This window comes from Pelodiscus sinensis, chromosome 2 (genome assembly GCF_049634645.1).
Source record: "Pelodiscus sinensis isolate JC-2024 chromosome 2, ASM4963464v1, whole genome shotgun sequence".
In the NCBI taxonomy this organism is placed as follows: domain Eukaryota; kingdom Metazoa; phylum Chordata; order Testudines; family Trionychidae; genus Pelodiscus; species Pelodiscus sinensis.
In genome coordinates this window covers 148,648,890-148,667,368 of record NC_134712.1, presented here as the reverse complement: position 1 = coordinate 148,667,368, position 18,479 = coordinate 148,648,890, and the positions used below count along the sequence as shown (strand labels likewise).

The 18,479-nt window shown below is 45.1% G+C and overlaps 1 protein-coding gene across 1 annotated transcript in view; it reads left to right on the top strand.

Annotated features, from left to right (window-relative positions):
* Positions 1-4,963: 4,963 nt before the first annotated feature.
* The window catches only part of PTPN3 (protein tyrosine phosphatase non-receptor type 3), a 335,183-nt gene continuing 321,667 nt past the window's right edge, over positions 4,964-18,479 (top strand). Inside the window, exon 1 of the mRNA XM_006135940.4 lies at positions 4,964-5,115. Within this exon, the coding sequence (XP_006136002.1) occupies positions 5,067-5,115 (49 nt within the window). The 5' untranslated portion in view covers positions 4,964-5,066. The remainder of the gene's footprint in view (positions 5,116-18,479) is intronic.

Here is an 18,479-nt window from a genome sequence, read left to right as displayed (position 1 = left end):
TGATATTCCAAGCACTGAAAGTTTTCATAAAAGAGTTTCCTTATAGTCTTTCTCATAAATGTTCTTCACAGTCAGTGTTGACCAGTGCATAGAATGAGAATGCCAAAATGTTATAAATACAGACTTTTATATTTTGTACCTAATATACTACTGAATTTCTTTACTGTTAGGCTGCCATAACGCCATTCAGTTTATTCTCCAGCATTTTAGCTCATAAAAAAGATGAGGAAAATGATAAATAGATTTCTATTTGGAATTGGCTTGGTAAGTATGAGAGGATGGAGAAGGGCATGATGTATCAATGAACCATTTGGCTTCCTTAAACACAACAGCACAAATCTAAAAGCAATGTAATTTATGAAAGCCAAACTAAATCTTTCTCAATTTGTTGTGAGTCCTATGTGAATGATGTACATCATGTCAAAGTTAAGTGTGTCAGCTGGGTCTTCAAGATGAAGATGCCAGGTCTGTGGGCTGTGGAGAGGAGAAAAAAAGTGAGTGGGCTAGAGAAAGCTAACTGATGAGAGTAATGTAGGTGGGATATTGAGTGAGTAAACAGTGTATTTCCTTGTGATGAATGTGATATGAAGTCTAGCAACCTTAATCCAAGATAATCCTAGGAGTGTAACAATTATAGGCTGTTGGGGTACGTCTACACTAGCCCCCTAGTTCAAAATAAGGAGGCTAATGAGGGCGACTGAAATTGCTAATGAAGCGCGGGATTTAAATATCCCACGCTTGATTAGTATATTCCCGGCCGGTCACCATTTTGGAAACTGACTAGCCCGAAGTAACTGCCCGTGTTTACACACGGCAGAGAAGCACGATTCCGAGATAAACCCCTTAGTTTGAATTAGCAGTTATGGAATGAGGTTTAACTGTTAATTCGAACTAAGGGGTTTATCTCAGAATTGCGCTTCTCTGCCGCGTGTAGACGCGGGCAGTTACTTTGGGCTAGTCAGTTTCCAAAATGGTGACCAGCCAGAATTTGCTAATCAAGCGCAGGATATTTAAATCTCGCACTACATTGGCAATTTCAGTCACCCTCAATAGCCTCCTTAGTTTGAACTAGGGGGCTAGTGTAGACGTATCCTTACTGTGAGGACGGAGAAAAATTCTTGTTCTTAACCTCTGAGGATAATACAGTGGACTTAAAATGCAGCAAGGGAAGTTTAGGTTGGACATCAGGAAAAACGTTCAAATTTTCAGGGTGGTTAAACTTTGGAATAAATTGCTTAGGGAGGTTGTGGAATCTCCATCATTGGAGATTCTTAAGAGGAGGTTAGACAAATACCTAGCAGATAATACTTAGTCCTGTGATTAGTTCAAGGGACTGGAATAGACAATCTCTCAAGGTTCCTTCCAATCCTGTGATCCTATGATTAACAAAGCTGTCTGTGTGGGAGTCTGATGATTATGTGCTGACTGGAGATTATGAAATAGAATCACTGTCTAAGATCTGCTGATGGAACCCAGACAGCAGGCCTTTGATTGCAGAAAGTCTCAACATAGTTGTACAATGATGTAAAAAGCCTGCAATCCTTGCTCAGGGATTGTCAACACAGCTGAAAAGTTAGCAGGACCAACTGGGGCAAGGCAGTATCAGAGTACACAGGGCATACTCTGAATCATAATAAATCTTGGATCACTTGCACCCACAGAGTTTAAAGCTGTCCTCCTGCTCCCTCTAAGTGATGAGTGAGTGTGGAAAAAGGAAAGTAATGTTTCAGGAGGGACCTTGTTTGTGTGTTACACTCAGAAGTGAAAACTGGGCCACATTTCTACCAGAGAAGCAAGTCATTGAACAGGTAACACTGACCTCTAGACATGTACAGTAAAAATCTCTTTCCCACAACTCTACCGGCTGCTGCATCAACTTTTGCACTCCTCCCACTGAGGAATCCCCACTCATAGACACCTGCCTCGATGGATGCAAATTGTACCATCCTCCTTCACCTGCAAAGGTGAATTATATCTCGATAGTCTGTTTTTAAAACTCTTGAATATGGACAGGGTCCTTTTTGAGTAATCACATCAAAATATGACTAAATACAAATAGTTGTATTTTGTTTACTGCTTATTAAATAAAATACATGAAATAAAATTCAGCAGCTGGAAAGCACGGCTTATTTGATCTGGACTATATCTATTCAAGACTATCATAAATGGGAAAATAACTCCTTAAGTGTTTGTTTTTCAGTGAAACAGACAATATCTGGGTCTGGAGAATCGGCAGCATGAAGAATGAGACACTTTATTTATCCAGGTGAGATAAAGACAGGAAATTGCCATATTATGTCATTTTCCTCCCAGCAACCTCCAGTGGACTTGCTGTTTCCATGAGGACTCATTGTTCCTAGAGGTGACAAGTGATTTAGCTTGTTTGACAACGTTCCATGCTGAGATAAGAAATTGGATATTTGCCAAATTACCCAGTATCTTTTTTGCATTGTTATGATAAGGTCACATTCCATTACCAATTTCTTTTTTTTTTTAACAGAGCACTTTATATATATGGTATTTCAGAGGTTGTCTGATTCATCACAATGTTTTGCAAGTGACTAATTAAAACACGTGGTTCCTTCATGTCTTCTTTCATCTACAGATTTCAAAGTAGTTTATAGAGAAAGAAAGCTATTATTTTCCCTCTTCTATAGCTAAGCATACAGGCATGGAATGATGAAGGAACTTGCCCAAGGTGACAGAGCAAATTAGAAGCAGAGTCAGGAACAAAACTCAGGTCTCCTGGTTTCCAGTCACCTGCTAACCATTAGACTGAACAGCTTTACTCGCAACATGGATAATCATGCAGTAGTGACAGAGATTGGAGGCTGTTATTGGCGATTGCTTGCAGTTAGAAAATCAGCCTAGCAGACTGATTGAAAAATTAAATAAATACAGGTTTCAGAGGGGTAGCCATGTTAGTCTGTTTAATAAAAAACAAGGAGTCTGGTGGCACTTCAAAAACTAACAGATTTATTAGGATATTAGGGCATAAGCTTTTGTGAGATGCAATTCAGTTCCACAGATGTTGAAGAGAAAAGAAAAGAGGAAGGGATAAATACAGGCCTCTTAGCAGTCAATTCTGGATCCTGCTCTGACCCTTCTATGACTCTCTGACAAAGGAAAGAGGCCATAAATGGAATGGAGGGCACCCTATGTGGCTGTTGTTTGCATGGGGCATATCACAGGGACGGACTGGCCGGGCAGGATACCGGGAATTTCCCAGTATGCCGTTGTCTGGTGGGCCATTGTGTCCACACATCGTTGCCCCTCACTCTGAGCGGCTCTGTGTCCGTGCTGTATGCAGCATGCAGAGCCCGACCCACTGCCTGCGCCGCGTGCCGGACATGACGTAGGGGGCGGGGTTTGAGGGGCACACAGGGGTGATGTCATGGGGAAGGCTGTTCTCAACCCATTTCCTGGGCCTATTTTGATTGCCAGTACGCATACCATCATAGGAAGGAACATGGGAAGGGTTTGGAGGGAGTAGTAGCTGAAGCTTTCATTGTCGTAAAGCTAGGCTACAGAGCAAAGGCAGCATAGGTCAAGGCTGCTGTAAGGTAAAGCAGCCCTTGAGGTTCTTCTAACTTGTGCCAGGATCCATTTTGTTGCCAAGGTGGCGTAAAAACACCTTTAGTATCTCCAGTCTTCCCTAGTTCCCTTGGACTGCGTAGTGCCCACGTGTGCCTGGCACTTCACAGACGTATGATGTTATTATCTCAATATGATCATTTTATTAATGCATGTGAGGATTTGCTACTGAATAACCTCTACTAAAAGACCAGTCATGTTGTATCACTTGAAGTTTAAATGGGAGTAGGGTGCTTCCATGCACACAATAACAAACCAGTCCTGATTTAAAAGTGAAAAATCACCAATTATTCTACATCAGCAAAATAACCTAAGTCCCCCAAGCTACTATTGTATCAGGAGAAAAGAGACATAATAGCTATGTCTACACTTGCGGCTTCATGCGCAAGAACAACTGTTCTTGCACAATAATCCACAGTGCATCCACACTGCCCACCCGCTCCTGAGCAAGAAGATTTACAGTATGGCGTGGTAAGAGATGGCTTCTTGCGCAAGAGGTATGCTCTTTTCTTACAAGTGTAAGCTCTCTTGCGCAAGAGCTCTTGCCAAGACAGCTTCCACTTATAAGAAAAGAGCGTAGCTCTTGCGCAAGAAGCCAAGTGTAGACGCTCTCTTGTGCAAGAAAGCTGCTTTAACTATAGAATTTTATTGCGCAAGAACTCCTGCCACGCATCCACACTGCCATGGGCGCTCTTGCGCAAAAGCACATCTCACACATGGCAGTGTGGACGTGTTCTTGTGTAGGACTCCTTGCACAAGAACCCTTGCGCAAGAAGTTCTTGCGCAAGGAGCCACCAGGGTAGACATAGCCAATGTGTATAGCAAAGCAGAGAAATACCAAACATTAAGAATGACTAAAAGTGATTAAATAATTGGATAGATTTTTAATTTGTCTGCATTTTTTATTTGTACCCAAGCATGACCAAAAACATACACCCAAACTGCACATATAGCAAGGCTGTTCTCCACTGACATATACAAAGCAACACTAATGAGAGTACCCAAAAACGTACACAAAAGAAAGAGGAACCCTTATTGTACTACACTGATTGGTAAAGTTTATTCACTATATAATCTTTATTTTAAATTCTGTCCTGTGTTTTTCACGAATACATTAATTAATTTTAAACTAATTTACCTTTAAAGTACACAGGCTGTTGGATTCTGTGGATTTTGGAACTTCAAATGAAGTATTAAGAAACTACTCCCTTTAACAACACAGTGCATAGACATAGAGCATTTTTTTAAGGGTGGACATTTGTTGCAATGAAACAGTTAAAACCTCTCCTGCAACATTAGATTTGTGTACCTGGACCTGTTTTACAGGTTTCTCAGGAGGGAAAATAACAATTTAATGTGACAGCACACAGGAGCTAGGCGTAAGAGAGAAGATCAGAAGTTTGCATAAGTGAGCTTCCCTTTTCAAAGTGCTGCTATTCAAGGGATCTTTCAAACACCCCTAAAGGACCATTATGGTGGAGCAGGAGATGTTATCAAAATGTTTTTGTCCTCAAGAAAAGTGTAAGTGACCACGTTTGATTTTTATATAAGAATCAAAAACATTACCTGACAGATCAAATGAGAAAAAAAGCAATTAGGTATGGGAGAGGAAAAGGAGAAGTCTTAAAACTATAAAGAATGAAGCAATTAACTTTATATTTCTAGACTTGCAATATAATCAAGGTTTTTACAGCACAAAAGAGAAGGACTCTTGTGTGAAGTATCTTGAAAGGTTTTTTTATTTAATGTTGGATTTATTGCTTGTATTAGCAAAGAACTGTATTGTAGTGTCTGCCTCAGTCGAGAGGACTTGAACAATGAGTTTAAATATCTTGAGTGACAGACTGAAGTGCTGTGAAAGCATTTTGCCACAACAGTGTGTTTTTTATCTTGCAGTGTCTTTTTTTTTTTTTGACACTGTGAAAACTTATTTTTTTTCTGAGTTATTGGCAAGCTTTCTATCAGCTTGTCCAAATGTCAGCTGAGAATTACAATGCAGTGACAGGAGTCTTAAATTGATCCAAGAAAATAACTTCCAGAGCTTCTATACTAATTTCTAATATTTCCTTTAATTGTGGTAAATTAAACAACTAGTGAATGATAAAAAGTCATCATGAATTTAGGGTTTTTTTTAATGTTAAGAAATCAACTCTCTTCCAGGCAATAGCAAATAGAACTTTAGGCACTACATGAACTAACCATGTAGCAGGAACCTGAAAGCTTAGTTGGCTGGAAACTAATGTATGTGGGTTGAATAACTTGGAGCTGGAGCTGTTTGAATCAATTCATCAGGGTGGAACTGGTGTGCTGATGAATCAGTTGAACACCCTGCCACAGTGAAGGACTGATGCAGAGACTGAAGGCATGCTACGCACTTTCAAATTGCTAGGTTTGTTTGGTTTGGAAGCTTAAGTAGGATGACTCCAGTTAACATTTTCTTCTAGGGCTATGTCTACACAGCAACATTATTTCAAAATAACATAGTCTGTGTCTACACAGCCGAAAGTTATTTTGACATAATGCTGAAATACTGTCAAGCTGCAGGACATCTTACTTTGACTCCTGTAACCCTCATTTTATGAGGAGTAAGGGAAGTCGGAGGAAGAGTGCTCTATTTCAAAATAAGTGTTATGTAGACAGCACCAAAACTCGAAATAAGCTATTTTGAAATAAGCTATGCAATTGACATAGCTCAATTTGCGTAGCTTATTTCGAGTTAAGCCCTGCTGTGTAGACACACCCTTGGAGAAGGATCAGCTTGGTTCTGAAAATAGAAATGTAGCTTGTTTCATGTTCTTTGTTTCAAGTTCCTGAAAGATTTTTTTTCTTTACACTGATTAAATAAGAAGAGAATCGGATAAGGTTGTCATTAAAAAGGAGAATCCTCCATGATAATTTTGTACTTTTGTCTTGTTCGTGACTGTTGGCAGAATCTTTCTGAACCTATTACTGAAGGTTTTATAGATCCCAAAAGGAAAGACCTAAGACCAGATCCTCAGCCCTTCTGCATCACTCAGCTCAAAGAGACTGTAAATTGGCTTAACTAGCCTCCTGAAGATAATGCTTGCATACGGAAGGTTTAGGGAGACCCAATAGCTATTCTCCTGCACTCAGGCCTCTGTGTTTGGAATGTGGTGGTTCACAAGGAGAGGTGGTCAGAGCACAGTTGTCCTCAACTGACAAGCTGCCCCTTTGGGGCCATAGGTAGCAGGAAGCAACTTAGAATGAACAGGGGATACTCTGAGGACTGAACCAATCCTTGGATCTCCCTGGCAAGCCTCTAGAATGCGGACTTAACGAGGCAGCATTAAGTCTTCTTTGCACCCATATCAGTCTTATACCAGGCTCAGCTTGACAGGCAAAGAAGCAGTCCCTACAAGGCATTGATGTAAAATGAATGCAATGGGTATTTTCAGGCTGCCCCAAATTATATTTAGAGTTGCTGTATTGTGGCTATAAAACTATGATTCTTGATCTTTTTTCTGTATATTGTACCTTTTAAGTTTATATGAAATCAATGTTCAGGAAGCAATGACTGTCTTGTTTCTGCCACAGTCTGTGCAGTACAAATTATTTCGAAATAGTTTTTGTGTATAGAGGCGTTATTTTGAATTAACTATTAGACATACCCTCAGAGAGTGAGGGGGAGACATTCCTGCCGGGATGGGGGGCAGAGGCTGAATGGCTGACCAGTGCATATGAGCAGCTGGACACCACTGCCATTTGATGAGCACATCAAGGGGCTGTATTATTCAGGGAAGCCTTGGGGGAGAGTTTCAGCCAAGGTGTGGCTACAGCAGCCACAAGTGCAGCTGAGAGAGGCTTCTGGAGGCTAATTATTTTGAATTAGCAGAACCAGATCATTCACACTAACACTATTGTGAAATAACAATTTCGAAATAAGCGTTATTTCCCAAGGAAAATAGGAGTATATATATTGAAATAATCAGCCCGTTATTTCGAAATAACAGGCGGGTAGCGTGAATGCTGCGCTTGTTATTTCAAAATACTAACTTGGAAGATCTATGATTTAATCGATATGGATAGTATCGCTAATGGTGCAGATCTCAACTTTTCCACGCCATCCTGTTTTGTGTGGTTCTTGTCCATATTCTTCCATGAATCTTCCATAAAGGACCCACACAACGTGCTGGAGGCCTTCCTCTTGTTCTTTTTATGTCTCGTGGATATCAGTGGAGTATGCGTGCTACCCAACTGTTGTCTCTCGGTCTCGCTACATGGCCAGCCCATCTCCTTTTCTGATTGTACATAACTTAGATATCATTGACATTACTTCTTGCACACAAATTGTCGATAGTAATATGCTATAGCCTATTTATACCACTATGTGTCTTTCCATTGCTCTTTGGGTGGTTTGCAGCTTTAATTCTTCTGTAAGCGTCATGTTCCACGTTTTGCAGCCATACAGCATTACCAGAAGGATACTGGTGTTAAAGAGATGGACTTTTGCGGTGGTGGAAAGTTTGGGATCTACAAAAACACTGTGCAGACACCAAAGGCAATCCAACCTGACCTCCTCCAAAATAACTCCCTAGTGTAGACCAGGGCTATAGCACTTACGCTCAAAATTAAGTGCTTGCTGGATTGAGCTATAGAGTTTAGGATTTTGCATGATACAAAATTAAGGCTATGGCTACCCTACAGACACTGCCTTCCCAAACCACCAGCCTGGCCCTGCTCACACCCGGCCTGCAAAACACCTACTGTAGGCATTCTGGGGGTAGAATGTTGCTGCCCCAAAGCACTCGCCCTCCCCATGCTCTGGGGCTGGGGAGGCTCGGGCTGCACACCCCTCCCTTCCTGTGATGGCCACACCACAGAATCTTGTAGATTGTCTGAGTCATATGTATCTATGTGAAAATCCTAACCCTTCCACAGCTGGGATCGTGTACCAACACCTGCTGTGGAACACCACAGAAACATCTTTCAAAGAAGAATGGAGAGTTTTCCATGCCTTCTAGATCTTTTCCCCTGGAAAAGGCATATAGCCACTTAGATGCGCAGGATCCACGGGGCGCAGCCAGAGCTATGCCACAAGAGGTAAAGACATCTCCTTGCAGAGACTTTCACATTGCATTTCGGACTTTCACATTGCGAATCGGCCTACCTCCATCCGAGCACATTCCAAAAGGGCTGTCTGTAGCCTTCCTACATGAAGTCTCAACTGTGGATATTTCTAGAGCTGCCACATGGGCCTCTGAACATATCTTTGCCAAGAATTATGCACTCACACAAGGTCCTCGTTAATGCATGCAGCTTTTTAGTCACCTGCTGTGGAGCACCCACAGGGACATCTCTCAAAGTAGAAGAGAAAGTTATTCACCTTGGCAGTAACTGATGCTATTCAAGATGAGTGTCCCTATGGGTGCTCCACTACTCACCCTCTTCCCCTCTACTTCAGAGTTTTTAGTGTTGTCTCCTTTGTAGAGAAGGAACTGAGGAGGTTGGCCATGCATGCGCAATGTCAGGGCACTGAAGGCATGCAAGCTGGCACCGTGCCTGTGCGGCCCACAAGGGCACTGCTCTAAATGATTCTGATTTATTGCACAGGGGCACTGACACCTGTTGTGAAACACCCACAGGGATACTCATCTCGAAGAACATCAGTTACTGCACAGGTGAGTAACCTCCTTATCCCCAGGAGCAGGAGGAAAGAGCAGGGAACTTCAAAATAGGATCTTATCTTTTGAAGTGGATGTGGACTCTAGCCAGACTCTTTTATGGCAAGAGGGGACAGATCTGGAAAGAGGTAACCTGGCCAGAGATGTAGGCCACAGAAGATACAGACAGATACAGGATCACAAGAGAGCAGGGGGGTGGCATTCCTTACCCATTTTTTTTTATCATTTAAGTAAGCGGCTTTCCAAAGTCTCTTTTCAAGAACCCCAAAAGGGAGTGATGGGCAAACTAGCTGTCAGCCGACGGTCAGGGCAGGGTGTGTGTGTGTGTGTGTGTGTGTTATACACCCGAGACTTCAACTGCTGAGACCGGGGTCCCTTCACAGCGGGCAACCTGGAGAAGGTAGACGGGCGCCTCAAGAGTTTACAGGGAGAGCTTATTACATCTCAGATTTCAGCTGCTAAGATACAGGATCCCATCGCAGCGGGCAGTCTAGGGAAGACTGAGAGATGCCCCAACGGATCTGTCACCTGGGAGTGACACGATCCAAAACGCCCAAGCTCTTCCTATACCTGTCCCTATGACCGGCTGAAGTTCTTTTTTTTTAAATTGTGCTTGGTTCTGTTACAGCAACTGAAGGAGTCAGGTTAAAGCTTAAACAGTTACTGGTTTATTGTTTCAGGGTAAACTTAGCTGTTAAATGCTACTACTGTGTTACAGATAACACAGCCACTACAAAGGACAGGAAAGAAATTACACTAAGAAGTCACTTACAGGCACCATGAAACCCTTTTGGTTCTCTGAGCTCTTATTAAATGCATGCAAAATAGACACCTAGCAGGTATATATTCTCACCCCTGCGTTCCAGACTTGGCGTGGCCAGCGTCTTTCTCTCAATCTCTTGGGAAGAAGTAGGACAAGGTTGGGCGTCCCACAGACCTCGGGAGACAATCAATACCTGCCAGCAGGTGTAGATGATTGGAGCTCAAATGGGGTGGGCTACTAAATCCCTCTTTATACCCCTTGGGTCACGTAGGCTTCTTCCTGATCTCAAGGGGCCAATTAGGAAAAATGGCTTTGAATGCCAAGTTTCCCACGAAGGGTGCAAAGCATAATTCACACCTGGGAAAATGCAGACAATGGGCACCTCTGGTATGTGATGGGCGAAGATTCCTCTCCTGGGACAGTGCAGGCGTGTCAATTACTGGTACTTGCCATCAGGGCGATGGAAGGCCCCCAGTCGTCAGCTAGCCCATTTACTGTCTGGTTTCTGTTTATGGTAGAGTCACGGACAGGCAGCAAACCTGTGTTCCCAGGGCATCAAAGGCTGACTGCCTTTCTCTTGCTCTCTGGGGGGGGGAGGAAACAAGATGGGGTTCATGTCTGGCTATACTAGCCCATCCAGTATTTTGTTCACCATTCAGGTCTAATTTCGTGACACCAGTTTTGGTTCATTGATTTCTGGTCCCACACTTTTTTTTTTTTTGGCCATGCATAATCTTAACCGAATCCATGTGATGTATCAGTAGGGTGCCTTGTTTGGATTAATTGATTCTCTTTATGTCCTCTTGTCAACTTTCCCCATCAACATATGTTGTTGTTGATTACTGTAACATTTTATGATTCCTTATTCACTTTTCATGGCTGAACTCACAATTAGGGTAAATAGATAGGCCCAGTTATAACTATAGGGGCATGCTCAGTGGATGGAGTGGAGCCAGGTGGAAGTACAGTGAGCATTGTACCATTCAAAGCTAAGGGAGAAATATTATTGGGAAAACAGCATAAGTAATTTGACTCTTTCTGCATGAAATGTCATTGACATGCCTCTGTGAAATGTCATGGACATGTGAGGCTAAGGTGATCGATAATGGTGCTCAGTACACTCAGAAGATAAATGGATGTCCTTGCCCTAAGAAAATGACTCAAGCTTGCCAGGCAAGCGCTCTGAGGTAAAGTCAACATCCTCCTAAGGGACTGTTGGTTGTATGCTCTCTGTTCAGATACCCTAAGTGTGCAGGAGATACAGGAGCCTAGCCTCCATGAGACATTTTTCTTAAAACTGTTGCTTCTGTCAGTATAGAGCTATTCTACTGGTACCAGGCATGAGAACACCAATCCAGACAGACTACCAATGTCCACCTGTGTTTAACCACCAAGTCATTAAGACCTGTTCTGGGAGACCTAGGTGACACAGAGCAAAATGCCAGTGGCTAGTCTCTACTAGATTCACACTGACAGGGTATGTTAAGAAAACAGGCTAGTGTCATCTGAGCCTCTGAAGACATGGACCCATGAGTGTCTCTTTCCTAGCCTTGCTAGCATACCTTTCACACAGTGCAGTAGCACTGCTTTCCTGCTCACATTGCACTGCTGATCTGCTGGGCTTCTGCATTTGAGAACTGGAAAGACCTGCTACTCTGTGAAGTACTCTGTGGGTGGAGGCAATGTTTTCTTTATCACTGCCCATGCTGATTCTGCAATGTTGGCTTTGCAGTGAGGCTGTGAGTACAGTCTGCTGTACTGTCTGCATCTGGACTGTCTCAATTTGTAACTGGTCTATGGAGTTGCATTTTTTCTCACCTTGGTATGACATGGGCCTTTATCTGGCAAATGATTCTGCTATAGACACAAGTGGCCAGATTTTGCTGTAAGTTAGCAGTGATGTCACTGCTAGTTGTTAGTATGAAGTCACAGGTGATGTCACTGCTAGTTGTTAGTGTGAAGTCACAGGTGATGTCACTACTAGATGTTAGTGTGATGTCACTGGTGTTACTGTTCATTTTCCTGGGACTAACTGAGAACAGAACTTGGACCATTGTTTACACTAGAGCAAAGGTCCAGCATAGAGCTACGGCCTATGGAATTATTCATTCCTTTCTATACCTACAGAAAAATATGAGAGCATTTTTAAAAAAAATTATTTCACTAAAGCAGTAGGTAATAAGGCTGCTAACAAGATCTCAAGGAGAGCAAACAAAGTGTGGCACCTGTGATTTACTGATGTGGTTTCTCTATGTTTCCAGTGTGTAAAGATAATAATACTACAGGACTCACCTCTATAAACTGGAACTCTCTGATCCGGCAACATCCGTGGTCTGGAAGGATCATGGATGTTCCAGGACCAAAGAATCCTGATGTGCAGCGGGGGGTAGAGGGCTGGGAGCCCAGTGCAACATGGTGGGGGGGAAGGTGTGATGTGCTGCCCAGCTGGGTTTGGGAGGTGAGAGCTGGAAAGCCCAATGGGCGGCTCAGCTGGGCCTGGGAGGAGTGTATGGAAGCTCAGCTGGGCTTGGGGTGGGAGAGCCTGTGGAGGGTGCAGGGCAGTGGGTGGGGTCAGCAGCAGAAATGACCTCCGTTGGTCAGGCAAAATCCCTGTTCTGGGACCAGTCAGGTCCTGAGGGTGCCGGACCAGCGAGGTCTAACATATAAATACTTTTCTTTGAGCAGAAACAAACTATAGGACTATGTAGCACTTTAAAGACTAACAATATGGTTTATTAGGTGATGAGCTTTCGTGGGCCAGACCCACTTCCTCAGATCAAATAGTGGAAGAAAATTGTCACAACCATATATACCAAAGGATACAATTAAAAAAATGAACACATATGAAAAGGACAAATCAAATTTCAGAACAGAAGGGGGGTGGGGGGGAAGGTAAATGTCTGTGAGCTAATGATATTAGAGGTGATAATTGGGGAAGCTATCTTTGTAATGGGTAAGATACTCAGGTGTAAAGTGTCGAATTTTAGCATGAATAACAGTTCAGAGGATTCTCTGTCAAGTGCAGACTTAAAAGGCTTTTGAAGCAGGATGCAGGTAATTAAGTCGTTGAGACAATGTCCTTTCTGGTTGAAATGGCAAGAAACTGCTTTTTCTTTGTGATCCTGTCTAATATCTGTTTTGTGGGCATTGATCCTTTGGTGAAGTGTCTGAGACGTTTGTCCAATGTACATAGCAGACGGACACTTTCGGCACATGATAGCATAAATTATATTTCTGGATGTGCAGAAATATGTGTTCTTGATCTTATAACTCACTTGGGGTATGTCTACACTACAAAGTTAGTTCGAACTAACCGACGTTAGTTCGAACTAACTTTCATAGGTGCTACACTAGCGCTCCGTTATTTCGAATTTAATTCGAACTAACGGAGCGCTTAGTTCGAACTAGGTAATCCTCATTCCACGAGGATTAAGCCTAGTTCGAATTTACTAGTTCGAATTAAGGGCTGTGTAGACCCTTAATTCGAACTAGTGGGAGGCTAACCCTCCCCAGGTTTCCCTGGTGGTCACTCTGGCCAGCACCAGGGAAACTCGTCTGCCGCCCTCCCGGCCCCGGACTCCTTAAAGGGGCACGGGCTGGCTACGGTGCCCGTGCCAGGTGCAAGCCTGCCAGCACCCAGCCAGCAGACCCTGCACCTGGCACGGATCGAGCCACCCACCCGATGCCCCCCAGCTCTCCCCCTCTTCCCGGGACCAGGCTGGTGGCTCCCGGGAGCTTGCCCGGGACCGCAAGAGGCGGGCACCCACCTGGGCTAGTGCGGACATCGTGGACCTCGTCCATGATCTCCGCACTAGGCACAGGAAGGTGGCCAGCTAGGGCAGGAGAGCTGCCAGCCTGGCCACCCAGGAGCAGGAGTGCATGAAAATCAAGGGGGTCCACTGAGACCCCCGACCCTGAGCCCTGAGCTTACAATGGCCGTACTGGGTCAGACCAAAGGTCCATCTAGCCCAGTAGCCTGTCTGCCGACAGCAGCCAACCCTAGGGACCCTGGAGGGGATGGACCGAAGACAGTGACCAAGCTATTTGTCTCGTGCCATCCTTCTCCAGCCTTCCACAAACCTTGGGCAGGGACACCACTCCTACCCCCTGGCTAATACCACTCCATGGACCCAACCTCTATGACTTGATCTCACTTCCCTTTAAACTCTGTTCTAGTTCTAGCCATCACAGCCTCCTGCAGCAAGGAGTTCCACAGGTTGACTCTTTGCTTTGTGAAGAAGAACTTTCTGTTGCTAGTTTGAAGCCTGCTACCCATTCCTTTCCTTTGGTGTCCTCTAGTCCTTCTTTATGTGAACTAATGAAGAACTTTTCTGTATGCACCCTCTCCGCCCAACTCCTGCTTTTAGAGACCTCTATCCTGTCCCCCCTCCGTCTCCTCTTTTCTAAGCTGAGAAGTCCCAGTCTCTTTAGCCTCTCTTCATATGGGACCTGTTCCCAACCCCTGATCATTTTAGTTGCCCTCCCCTCTACCAGCCTCCCAGTCTCCCCCAGTTTTGTTCAATAAAGACAGATTCCATTTTGGAAGAAATGTTATCTTTATTTTGTACATCAAGAAGAGGGGCTAGGGAAGGGTAAGTGGAAGGAGGTGAGGGAGGAATGGGGCACGAGCCCCCGATGGGGAGGACTGGGCTGGCTCTGCGGGCTTCTGGGGGTGGAAGCTCTCCTGCAGCCCCCCAATTGCCCCCTCTCCCCAGATGGCAGCCTGCAGCAAGTGCAGCCGGGCTGATGGCCGAGTGCTGTGATGTGCCCAGTGTGGGTAGTCCGGGCACTCCGAGCCAGGACTGCTTTGCAAGCGGGGCACCCCTGAGAACTGTCTGTCCGGGGTGGAGGTCGGGACCCTTTAAGCACAGCCCTCGGCTAGCCTGAGACAGCATCTCCACGCTCTAAGTCCTCCTCTGATGCCCTGCCGGCACTGCTTCCAGCCATCCTTAAGCCCGGTTCAGGGTCCACTTAATGGGGACATGCTAGTTCGAATTAGCAAAACGCTAATTTGAACTTGTTTTTTAGTCTGGATCCATTAGTTCGAATTAGCTTAGTGTAGACATACCTTTGGTTAGGTCCAATAATGGTATCAGCAGAGTGAATATGTGGGCAACGGGGTTTGTTGCAAGGGAAGGTACCAGGGTTGGTATTAGTGTGGTATGTCCTGTGGTTGTTGGTAAGAATCAACTTGAGGCTAGGTGGTTGTCTATAGGAGACTATGGGTCTGTCTCCCAGAGCCTCTTGGAGTTTAGTATCCTGTTCCAGTATGGGCTGTAGTTTATTGATGTGTTGGACAGGTTTAAGTTGGGGGCTCTAGGTGATGACAAGTGGTGTTCTATTGTTAGTTTTCTTGGGTCTGTCTTGAAGTAGATGGTTTCTAGGTATTCGTCTGGCTCTTTCAATTTGCTTTTTTATTTCTCTGGGTGGGTAGTTGAGGTTTATAAATGCTTGGTAGTGATCCTAAAGTTTCTGGTCTCTGTCAGTGGGATTAGAGCAGATGCGGTTGTATCAAAGGGCTTGGCTATAGATGATGGATCGTATCGTATGTTCTGGATGGGAGCTGGAAGCATGTAGGTAATTGTATGAGTCAGTGGGTTTTCTGTAGAGCCGTGGTCCCCAACACGGTGCCCGCGGGCGCCATGGCGCCTGCGGGGGCATTTCCATGCGCCCGCCAGGTGCTCGGGGCTGGCCTGGCACCGGGCGCATGGCGGGGGGAGCGCCAGCCCCGGGCGCGCGGCGCTGGGCGGGGGGAGCGCCGGCCCCGGGCGCGCGGCGCTGGGCGGGGGGAGCGCCGGCCCCGGGCGCGCGGCGCTGGGCGGGGGGAGCGCCGGCCCCGGGCGCGCGGCGCTGGGCGGGGGGAGCGCCGGCCCTGGGAGTGCGGCGCTGGGAAGGGGGAGCGCCGGCCCCGGACATGCGGCTATAGGGGGGGCCGCCCCCCGGGGCGCAAGTGTCCCCGCCCCCTGGCGCCCGGCGGGCGAACGGCCACGCCCCCTGGCGCCCGACAACCTGGAAAGGTTGGGGACCACTGCTGTAGAGAGTGGTTTCTAATTTTCCATTGTTGATTTGTACTGTGGTGTCCAGGAAATGGATCTCTCATATAGAATGGTCCAGGCTGAGGTTGAGGGTGGAGTGTAGGTTGTTGAAATTTCTGTGGAATGTCTCCAGTGTTTCTTGGCCATGCGTCCAGATCATAAAGATGTCATCAATGTAGCGTAAGTAGAGAAGGGGTAAAAGGGGACGGGAGTTGAGGAAACGTTGTTCTAGGTCAGCCATAAAGATATTAGCATACTGTGGGGCCATGCGATAATATGGGGCCATGCCATATTATCACCTCTAATATCATTAGCTCTCAGACATTTACCTTCCCCCCCCCCATCCCCCTTCTGTTCTGAAATTTGATTTATCCTTATCATATATGTTCATTTTTTTAATTGTATCCTTTGGTATATATGGTTGTGACAATTTTCTTCCACTATTTGATCTGAGGAAGTGGGTCTGGCCCACGAAAGCTCATCATCTAATAAACCATCTTGTTAGCCTTTAAAGTGCTACATAGTCCTGTATTTTGTTTCGGCTACACCAAACTAACACGGCTACATTTCTATCACTTTTCTTTGAGCAGGTTTCCTTGAAGTATTCTGCTGCCATTAACTGTATCCATGGTCAATATACCCTTTTTGTATAATGCCCAGGCATTTACATTTGGTGAAAATGTCTTCAGTAAATTGCCCTTGAATTGTTTGCTTTGTAATTAGGTACCTATTAGAAAACAGCAAATGCCAAGAGGAAAAGTTAGATCTGTATTTGCAATGTAGACAAACTTTTGTCAAACACCCCTTGAAACTTGATAGATGTGGATTTTGGCCACTGGTTGAAAGAAAATAAACCTGTTAATTTGAGTTGGGGTTTCTTAATTAAAAATCTGAAAACTTTCAGAGTTGATGGGAGCAGTTCTGTCCACAACATATGGTCCCTCCTGAGTTTTTAGCCGTTTACAGCATGGAATTCTGCCAAACAATAGCTAAACAAAAGTTACACTTACAAAAACATTTAGGAAATTCTGTTTTAGGAATGAGTGCACATTGTGGCTATGACTCACTGCACGCCCCCACATAGGATATTCTGATGAGAATCTCAGTTTCTTTGCCAGGTCCTGTTCTTGTTCAGAAGGTCAAAGTAGCCTGGGAAATGCTATTGCTCCCTTTCTTCTCTCTATATATTTTTTTTCCAACTCACAAAGTCATTTTGCATGTCACAGCATCAGTGGAGTCAATTGATTCATTGTCAAACAATAGTATTCCATGCTGAGAATCAAGTAATTTTTTTCTGCAAAAACAACTTCCCTCTTGTAATAGCCATCTAGAATGTGTTGTGTTTCATAGGAATCATTAAGTGCTACAAAATCTGTACTAGAATCTGAGCTAATGAATATGATCAAGATGAGGGTCAATGATCTCCTTAATATTCTACTTATTCTGCTCAGAGTCCAAGGGTTCATATGGCATGCCATTTGTAGTAGGTACACCCTCACTACCAGAACCAAATAGTTCAAAGGTCAGAGAGGCTGGCAAAATACCACCCACTGTCTCATTAGCCTTCACACACCTTAGCAGTGTTTTCTCCTAGTCAGATCGGAACAAAGTCTCTGTGGTCATTCAGTGTACATCTGCACAGCAAAGAAGCTTGCTCCCCAGGGCTGTTTCACTGCTGAATAGATGTAATAGTGTCAGACTCACTGTCACTGCGCTTCCTATGGGAATTATCTGTTTTCAGCAGGGTGTGCCCTTCTGGCTGATGTCTCATCCATCATCACTCTGTGCTCTCTCCACACTCAGACTTTGGACCTATGTCACTCCCAGGTCCGCAACATCCTCTTCAGGACTCTGCCCTCTGGCAGCGCATACTACTTTGGTCTCTCGCTTCCTTCCAAGGGGTATCAGCAGTCTTCAGTCTCATCCCCTGACACCTTGGCCAACTGCAGTCCCAGTCTGGCCCTTCCCCTCGTTCTATGGAGGCCATTCCTTAGTGTGGCTAGGTATGGTGCAAGAGAGAAAGGAGGGGACCCAGGCCTGCCCACTAGTCTGAGTCCCAACCCAGGGATCTTCTGGCAGCAGCCTTGTCCTGCCCTTCTCCTCTCCCCTCTACTGCCTCTCATTCCCTGGGCCATTTCCCCATGATCCTTGCACCTTCTTGGCCCTTGTGTAAGGCCACAGCCTGGGGGGTATCAGGTTGGAGCTTCTCTTGCTCTGCTCCCCTGAGTCTACAGTGCTTTATCCAAGGTGCTTCTTCTTGGGAACCAGTCGTGCACCTTCTCTGCTCAAAACCTAACTGCCCTCTGCTCTGCTTAGTAGTGCCTTATAACAGGGCTGCTCTAGTAAGGCAGCCTCTCATTGGCTCCCTACATGTCTGTCTCTGATTGGCTAGTGCTCTGTGCAGGTTCCTTCCAGCCTACCTTAATTCCATCTGGTCAGAGTGGG